At 39.9% G+C, this 9,536-nt stretch overlaps 1 protein-coding gene across 1 annotated transcript in view; it reads left to right on the plus strand.

The window, feature by feature from the left end:
* Positions 1–9,288, plus strand: part of DTD1 (D-aminoacyl-tRNA deacylase 1) — a 30,225-nt gene extending 20,937 nt beyond the window's left edge. The window contains exons 5-6 of the mRNA XM_075088610.1: positions 6,714–6,890; positions 8,675–9,288. Coding sequence (XP_074944711.1) covers positions 6,714–6,869 — 156 coding nt within the window. The 3' untranslated portion in view covers positions 6,870–6,890; positions 8,675–9,288. The remainder of the gene's footprint in view (positions 1–6,713; positions 6,891–8,674) is intronic.
* The last annotated feature ends 248 nt before the right edge of the window (positions 9,289–9,536 follow it).

The following is a 9,536-nucleotide window of genomic DNA, read 5'->3' on the forward strand; positions in this document are numbered from 1 at the left end:
CTGTGGGCCTGTTTGTTCCATTAATGTCCAGAAGGAAATAAACTACATTGCATTTTAAACTGTATTTTGGAACTGGACACTATAGTGGGAAGGATGAGAAGAATGAAAGCATTGGAGCACATCTTTCTTACTGAACCTGCCTGTATCAGTACTGTAAAGCTGCATGCACATATTTCGTCGATAGTAGGAGTAAATAATAATGTAATGCCCCTTGGAAATGTCAGTGTTTTGAATGAGAGAGGAACTTCTAAAGACTGACATTTAAGTAACTTATATTTTTAAATGGCAGGAGGATCTTGACTATAAAAAAACTGTTAAACTAATTCCACATAAATATTCTGTTATTTAGGCCTTTAAAAACTTCTCATAACTGTATAACCAAAAGTGATTTCTCTGCTAAATGTGGAAAAATCCCAAATCTAGTACTTTAACTTTTCTGTCACTTTTCAGTTAGAACATTTTTATATAACGTAGCTGAAGATGTTTTCAGTGCCCCAAGTATGGTGTCGCTTCAGCTTGCATTTTCATTTTAGAGAGGGATGGGGATTCTCTTGGAGTTGTGTGATCAGTAGCACAGTCCTGATGCAGCTGGTGTCAAGTATTTTATGATGGTAAATGACTGTACAGTGAGGGCCTCCATCTGCAGCAAATGGATTTTTCCTCTTGTCTTTGAATTTGTTTTTTGCCACCTAGTGTTTCTTCCTTTCCATGTGAACATATGCACTGTTATGAGAAATAATTTACAGTCCTCTCCTTGGCACTGTCAGCTGACATTTTTTTGTAGATGCTGCGTTGCCAGCTTTGATGTTTCTCTTCTTCTAGTTGTGCTGTTTTTGAGCTTACTTTGAAGAAACAAATCCAAAACCTGTGAGTTCATTTTCTTATACTGGAAGTTTTGGTGAGGAAAATGAACCAAAGGGAGCTCAACTGGTTATCTATATTGCTGATGGTAAAGAGCAGTTGAGGAAAATGAGTGGGGCGGCCATGCAGCTGATAAACTGCTTGGCTAGGGAATTTTTCCAAGACCCTGAGCAGCGAGGTAGACCAGGCTAACTGATGAAGGGCTGGTAGCACTTTTCTTGCCTCAGGCTTTGGGCCTATATAGTGTAACTTCAGTGTGTGCTGCTCATGTTTCTTCTAGGAACAAAATGAAGTATATAATTCCTTGCATGAGCTGCTCATTGTCCAAAAGGATTGTGTCATCTTCTCAGAAAGAAAAAAACTCTTAATAACACTTTGAATGTAAATCTAAGGTATAGATATGTGGAAAGGAAAAGGAAAAAGTCAGGTGATCTGCCACCTCCTTAGCAGATTATGAAGACTACCCTTCTCTCATGACATTTGCATTGATTTATTTCTGCAGTAGACCTCTGATAATCATTTCATCTCAGTGCTATCACTTGCTTAGTGGCATTAGTATTAAACTGCTAGATATATAACGCCCTATGGCAGTTTGAGGGATTGGTTTCTTCCTGAAAAGTAACCTGTCTCTTAAAGTTTTTGTGATTTTTTTTTTTTTTTTCCCTAATGTTTGATATTCTAGCAGCTTGGCACACCACTACTGAAATTTAAAACATACATTCGTACATCTTCTTGTGGTTTGAGGTTCCAGAAACATTAATACTGCCACGGATTTTCTGGCAGACAAAATAATTCTCGTGTCATTCACTCTTCCTGGTGTTATTCATGGCTATCACAAAAGGTAAAGCTGTCTCTAGAGCAGCAATCAACCTCTGTGTAAGCACTGATCACAGAGAAAAGGGAAAACAAAGGGTATGTTTGTATTCAAGAAGGTAGAGCTTCAGGGAAGGCTGACACCAAGGTATTTCTGAATCTCGGAAATTAACTTCGGCAAAACAAACAACCTGGAGAACTATAGCAGTTTCAAGTGGGAGACTTGGTGTGCCAGTTTGTTTGCATATTTTTGCTACAGCAAATTGATTGCAAAAGTGATGTGATGTAGTAGTACAGCTGACATAATGGCAGACATTTCTGCCTTGGTGAAACCTTTCACAGTGCAGTCTAGCTTTCCACTGTAAATATTCAACTTTTAGAATTTCATGTCTGTGGTGTACTCTTAAATTGTATCAGGCTAGAATTTGTCTAAGAAGCTATCAACCCGAATGTAAATTTTGACCTTTTTCAAAACTATTACTCTATATGTTGGTCAATCTGTTGGGAACGAAGCAATGTCCACATAGTTTGAGATTATAGTTCATTGGTAATGTCTCAGCAATGTAAAATATCTGAACTACAATGGGAGAAAAGTTGCCTTCTGTGGACTGAGGACTCTTGCATTTTTATGTGTGGTCAGGAGGGAGATGGTCTTAACACCTGACATGTTTCAAGACTTTTCTGACTTCTTTCATGCTTCAGAAATCCAGCAGTTGGGTCAGACCAGGCATTGATCCCCAAAGCACAGATTTTGACTGCTGGCAAGGGACCATAAAGGACTTCTGAACCGCAGCTCGGTTTGTGGTTTTTGGTTCTGGCCAAAGTTGTTACAGAAAGTGATTTCAGGGTACTGTGGCTTCAGATAAAAGGATTGACATGTATAGGTCTACATGATTTTCCACGAGTTTTCAGGCTTGGTTACTCCTGTTACGTCTATAGTTAAGACTGTTTTAACAGATTGAGGGGCACTCATTCTAATCCTGTGTATGATTTTTTGCCTATATGCATGTCATAGCTCAACGTGCAGGATGTCCAGTCTTGTGTTAGAAATGTGAATATTTCAGTGCTTGTGCAAATGTAACTGCTACGCGCTGCTGAGCAGCCCAGCATTACAGCTGAGACACACACAGTACTTCTGCCACAAGACAGTGCTGCTTCCGCTGCAAGATGCCCACACTTTGAACCCTTAGGAGCCTTCCAAGGCATCTCAGAAAAGAATTAATTTTGGTTTATAGATGTAAAGCTGAGTTAGACACTTCCTGTACAGGTGCACCACCTCCACAGATGGCCAGCTCATATTTCTGCAGATGAGACGATGAATATGGAACACACTCTGTGCTTACGTGGAAAGCATTAAAGACATGTTTCATTGAACCAGACTTGTGTGTCTGAAGTTTTATTCACTGTAATACTGGGAAGTTAACTGTTGTAACTTTTTTCAACTCACTGGCAAGTCTTTTGTGGTGGAGTGTACTCCTGTAACACATCCTTTTGAATTACTCGAGCACCTTATAAGCTCAGAAATGAAAAAACTGAGGGATGTGTAATTCTTTTGTTGCCTGTGTAATAACAATGAGTCTATATTTGAGTACAAAGAAATGCATTTTAATCTTTGTGTCTGAACTTTGGTTCATAGACTGATCACGGCATATGGACGGATTGGAGACCATGCATGCGTGTGTTTATGTCCATAGGCAGACACAAATCCTTACCTCTTTCAGTATTATTTGAGTTTTAGATGGATGAAAAGTTCATAAATGAACTTTACCTTTAATTTTTTATAATTAAAAAAAAATAAATCCTGTTCGTATGAATCATGGATAAATATAGCTTATCAAATTATCCTCTCCCGTCATCTAAATGAACTTTTTGTGTCATTTTTCCTTGAGCTGCATGAATACTGCTGTCAGATCATGCCAACCTAGGAGTCGTTCTAAATATTCCAAGGTTATTTCTTTCCTGTTTTTTCCTCCATCTATTATAGACGTTGCCCTGTGAAAAAGAGATATAGTTGAATAGTTATGAGTAGAGCTTTGGGTCTGCTGCAGAGTCAGATGTGAGGATGGACTGGATTTATCTCTGCATATCTGCTGTTCATTTGCCCTCTGTACTACATTGTTCTCAAACTAGTTAGTTACAGAACTACATAACTTATGAGGTCCTTTGTGATAAATATACGTGTCATAACTTTGGAAACCATCTGTTACATACTGTTTACTCTAGGATATGAATGCTACTCCTATTTCTACAGAGAATATGGTCGCCTTGTACATCAGACTATATGTACACATATATATGTATTTATAAAGCTACATATAACTATATATACTTCAAAAGTTTTAGTGGGCATGCTATTTTCCCCCAGGACCATGTTGGAAAACAGTGAGTGTAGGCATGTTTGCAATGGTAAGATGACATGCTGTCATTCATTGAGCCATTTCTGCCTCTATATGTAAATCATATATAAGCAAATATGCATTATGGGTGTGACTTCTGTATTGCATAACACAAGGTTCACAGCATTAATATACTACTGTTTTTCATGTTTTGAAAAGCCAGGCTTAGCTTTATTGGGTTAGCTCACAGCCTTCTCAAAGGTAAAGGTAACTCAGTTTAAACTATCAGTGTCATGTGTCTGTGTTAGGCTTTTTCTTCTTTCAAGTAATAAGAAACACTAGTTAGAGAAGAGGGGTATGTCACTCAGTAATCACATTGTTTACAGAAACAATGAAGTTTCTGAAGTTTCATGGAGTTACAAGTTACAGAACTACAACGTAATGGAAGTTTTTTTCAGCACCATTGTTGTCGGAAAAGGGTCACTGCTAGGAGCCTCCATGCGGTGGTAAAAGAGAGGGGTACGGATTGCAACAGCTGTTTATAGGTTTGTTGCAGCAGGTTTGACTGTGGTTTGGCTTGGTATTGGGGGGTACTTTGCGATTACTGACTGCTAGGTTGAGGGCCAGTGAGGACTGATGAATAAGCTCTACCTGCTCATGTAGTTATTCAAATGTGTACAAATCTGTATTTTGAAAGAGAGGAACTGTGCTTTCAGGTCTCTGCAGCCTGCAGCTAATGTAGCATGCCTTCCCTCTTCCAGTACATTGTTGTACCATGAAGATCATTGAAACCCCAATTCTGACATTAGCAGCTGGATGACACCAATACCGTTTGCAAAAATAAAACCCAACTGCATAGAGACTATGGGAGTACCATTAATTGAACTTGAATCCTTTTAATACTTGATATGGTTTTAGCTGGGATAGAGTTAATTTTCTTCACTCTAGCTGGTATAGTGCTGTGCTTTGAAATTAGCATGGTAAAAAAACCTGTTGAGATAACACACCGATGTTTGGGCTGTTGCTGGGTAGCGCTTATACTAGTCAAGGACCTGTCTAGCTTCCCATGCTCTGCTGGGTGCACAAGAAGCCGGGAGGGGAGGGGATTCACCAAAGGAATATTCCATATCATGTAACGTCATGCCCAGTATGTTACCTGGGAGGGGCTGGCCGGGGGAGGGGGGAGCAGTCGCGGCTCGGGGACGGGCAGCGTCGGTCGGCGGGTGGTGAGCGGTTGTATCGTTTGTGTTTCCGGGTTTTTTTTTAATTTTTTTGCTTTCCCTTCCTTTTCCCTTTTATTATATTAACATTATTGTCATTATTATCATAATCATTTATCATTATCATTTTATTGTAATCATTAAACTGTGCTTATCTCAACCCACAAGTTCTTTTGCTCGTCTGATTCTCTTCCCCATTCCACAGGGGTGGGGGGGAGTGAGCGAGCGGCTGCGGGGTGTTCAGTTGCCAGCTGAGGCTGAACCACAACAATACTAAAGGCTCACAGAATTTTGTTTCCCTTCCTGCAGATGCACCCACTTTCTCAACTACTTTTAACATTCATGTGCTGTGTATATAGGCTTGTTGGCATTAGGGTAGTGTGCGTGTTGTCAGACACGTGAATTAAAGTATTGCCTGTATCATGCCCAACACATTTGTTACATCTATGCACGTGACTTGAGGACTGGATCATACTAGGCAAACAGATACATCATATGCTGTCGTTTCACATAGTAAAAATAAACTATTTTTAGTTTTGAAATGGCCAGCTAAGAATATGCTGTGTTGGGCTTGAAGTCCATGTGTGCAGGTATTCAAGGAGGGGGTGTATATGTGGGATAAGGTGCAAGGGGATGCTGCACATCCTGCTGAGGCTCTGTGGTCTGCACTCTTAGCTCTTGCTGACTTGGAGCTCAGATTTACGTCTTTGTATGCATCTTCCATGAGCCCATCTAATTCATAATCATCACACGTAACCTGTCTTATTTTAATCTATGAAGATTTCACCTTAGAAGAGATCTTCTGGCCATGAAATTATGATTTATGACTAGTATGCTTTATCTTGGGGAAATTGTGGAAGCAGTAGAGAAATCAGTAGATTACAGAAATTATCCAAATGGATAAAGTGCACAAAGTGTAGTGCCAAGGGTTTTGTCCAAGCTGATTTGAAAAGCTTATCTATATCCTAGGTGATGCTAAGGCTCATATATCTCTTTCTCTGGTTAAAGAATAAAATCAATTCATTCTTGTGTGCTGGATGGCTGAACTTGGGATACATCTGTTGTCAGCAATTTGGAAACTACAAAACTGCCTCTTAAAACCCAAAACAGAAGAGGAGTTTGGTGGAAACCAGCTCCCCCTTTTGGGCCTTGTGTTTTATTCTTTTCCACATTTGCAGATTGCGTTGGGTGGAGGAGGAGCCCTGGAAAGCAGAGGATAGTCCTTTGAATATGTGCACTTCTCTTGTATACTCGGGGTGATCATGTTAGTGTATGATGATAATTCACTGTCTTCTCCAAATTTATGAAAATCTAAGCCTTGGGTTTTTTTCTTCTTTTCTGTTTTGTTGATCTATGTATTGGTGTTGTGAATCTGATTTGCAAGTTTTATACAAATGCTTACATTTAAAATTTTTTAGAAATGGTCTTCTGAAATTATTTTATTCCATGAAGTGTTTTCTTGCTCTCCTTATTTTGTGAATAGCTGACAAAACTTGAAAAACAGCAACAAAGAAAAGAGAAGACCAGAACCAAGGTGCCCTCTGAGTCAAGCAGAGAAAGAAATGCCCCCCGTAACAAGGATGACCCCAGCGCAAGCAGTGGAGCAGAAGGAGACGTGTCTTCAGAAAGAGAGCCGTAGCTCATCGGAAACAGGCCTCAGGTTTGGCTTTCGCACTCCTCTGTAAAGCTGTGTCCCCCTGCTTGGCAGTCTCTAACCCTGAGTGCTTTAGTGAAGCAGCACATGCAGAGTGTTGTGTTAGAAGTGCTGAAAGGTGAAATTCAGATTATCTTGCTGGTGGGTAACCTCCGCTTCTATCAGCAGTGGGCACACCAGAACGTAGAAGTGGGTGAGAACCTCTTCCCATCTCTGTGTTTGGCTGGAGGTGTGTATCTATGAGTCTGTTTCCAGGTGGACTCACAAAATCTAAAGTTTTGGTCTTATAACACAGGAGTCCTGCTTTGTACACTTCAGAGTGGAGATACATGGTTGTGTTTCTCTCTCTGTCTTTACCTGGAAGGCAGGTGACTCTGGAACATCCCCACCATTTGTAATACCCAAATAACACATAGGCCCCAGCAGTGGGAAGTGGAAAACGTTTCAGAAGCTGGATGCAGGCCAGAACTGCAACTTTCTATCATGGTTCCAACCCCTCCGTCCTCAGTTTGTTCTTTCCCAGGGTGACTCAATAACCTTCACTGTCTAATGAGAACATTAGGCCAGGCATTGAGAGCCAGACTTGCTGCTTGAATGCAGTATGAGAACTGGGATTTTCTCTCCCTTCAGGCACTTGATCTGCAGGATATGTCTGGACATGAGTGAGTGGAAACAGACTGAATATAGACTGGAATCCTTTGTCATGGATTATCTACATGTGTAGATATGTATTTGTTATACTCTTCCAGTCAGTTTTAAGTCATCAAGACATGGCTTTCATTGCCTTCCATCCCCCCACCCCCCAAAAAAGCTACACTGCTGATTTTGAACTTTCAAACATGTCTGAAATCTCAAGAAAATATTTCCCTCATCTCCACACTGAAGTCCTGAGCTGGCTATGCAGTTTAATTATTAACAGCTTTTCAAAGTTAAGGTCTAACCTTTCTATTGTTTTCCCATCCCTAGAGCTCAGTCTGGCTTGTGATTTATACAATTCAATATCACACATTGCTCTGAAAGGAGCTTTTTTTAATTAAAAAAAAAAAAAAAAATTCCATAAATTTCCCTGATGGTCAGACATTGGGGGTGATTTCTGCTTTACAGAAGCCTGTATTATCTGTGTGGTACTAATATAAATGAATTTGCATAAGGCATTGAATAAATTTCTGGAAATATGCTAATTTGTTTTGGATTGACCTGGAAAAGGGATCAAAGAAACTTTCAAGTCCCCAGGCTTTTTTACGCTGGCCTCATGGAGAGAAGCTTCAAGACTGGTGTGAAATGTTTCTGTTCATTAATTGGGTTGCAGTCAAAAGTGGATTGTCATATTGTACAACAGCTAGCTGGAAAGGAGTTCTGCTCCTTTCAGCTTTATACTCAGTGCACCTCCCTGTTTTAATACTGGAGATGAGCAGGCACACTGGGAAGGAGAACATGCTCTTAGAAAATAAAATGAGGGCGTACTATTTCTCAGCAACTGCTGGCCTTGCTGCTATGCCACAGGAATGCAAGGTTTCCCTCACTGTTTCTGAGTTGTGTGTTGAAGTAAGAACATTTTAGAGAGCAGGAGTTTGCAGGCCTTCTAGAGTATTTTGGCCAGCATGACCTTTCCAGTAGTATTTGAAATTCTAGGGAACTGAAGATTTCTGCAATGTGATATACTGAGAACCTAGTATTAATTTTCATGCTGTGACAATAAGTAAAGATACTTTTCTTTAGGGGATTTGAAGAAATCATACTCTATTTCTCCTCTGCTTATAGTAATGTTCCTGTTTTCTTGCCTTCCACAGTTTCTCGTACAAAAGATACACTGGATTCCTGAAGAGAGACCCCATGGACATTCACCTCAGCACCACTCTGGAATGACTTTGGAAAAGAATGGGAAATGGGAAAACAGAACTAAGACATTACAAACCTATATCTTTCTGTATTGAAACAACCAAAGCAATGCTATCAGATCCAGTTGTTAATGTGTAGTATCAGTAGTAAAAAGGACTTGTAACATTTTTGTGTATGTGTTTTCATATGACTGCTGAATAAAGGGTGACTGTAGGCAGACTGTAGCAGAACATACACTCTCTGTACATAAGCTCCATTTCAAAGATAAATCAGGGTTTTTCCTTAAACTTACACTTGAATTCTGAAAATTATCCAAGCAGGCTTGTATTTTGATTCTTATTCTATGGTGTCATGTGCTACCTGTTTCCATGGCAGCATGTAGATCTGTGTATAGTTTGGTATATTGTTCAGCTGCTATGTAACACCAAGTTAGGCAGTCCAGTCTTTCTGCATGGATTAAGTTATTAAAAGGAAAGATCGGCCGCTAGTTGTTTATCATGTGGAACACATCTGTCTTGTAAACTTTTTTAAAAACAGAAAAGACTTTATTAAACAATTGATGCTAGGTGAGTGCCTGTTGGTGTTGTGTATTGCGTTCCCTAAGACACACTGATGTGTTTAACAATGTGAGTGACACAGAGCAAAAGTTACAAGCTAAGAAACACCTAGTAATGTAACTCATCCACTTCTCCTTTGAAGTTCGGAAGTCAGGTTGCTGACCTGAAATCTTTGCTCTTTCCAACGCATCTAAGTCCTTTATTTACATTATGGTGGCCATCAGAATGCCGCAGCAGCTGCTCCACATACTGCATC

The sequence above is a fragment of the Phalacrocorax aristotelis genome, chromosome 3 (genome assembly GCF_949628215.1).
Source record: "Phalacrocorax aristotelis chromosome 3, bGulAri2.1, whole genome shotgun sequence".
Classification (NCBI taxonomy): Eukaryota; Metazoa; Chordata; class Aves; order Suliformes; family Phalacrocoracidae; genus Phalacrocorax; species Phalacrocorax aristotelis.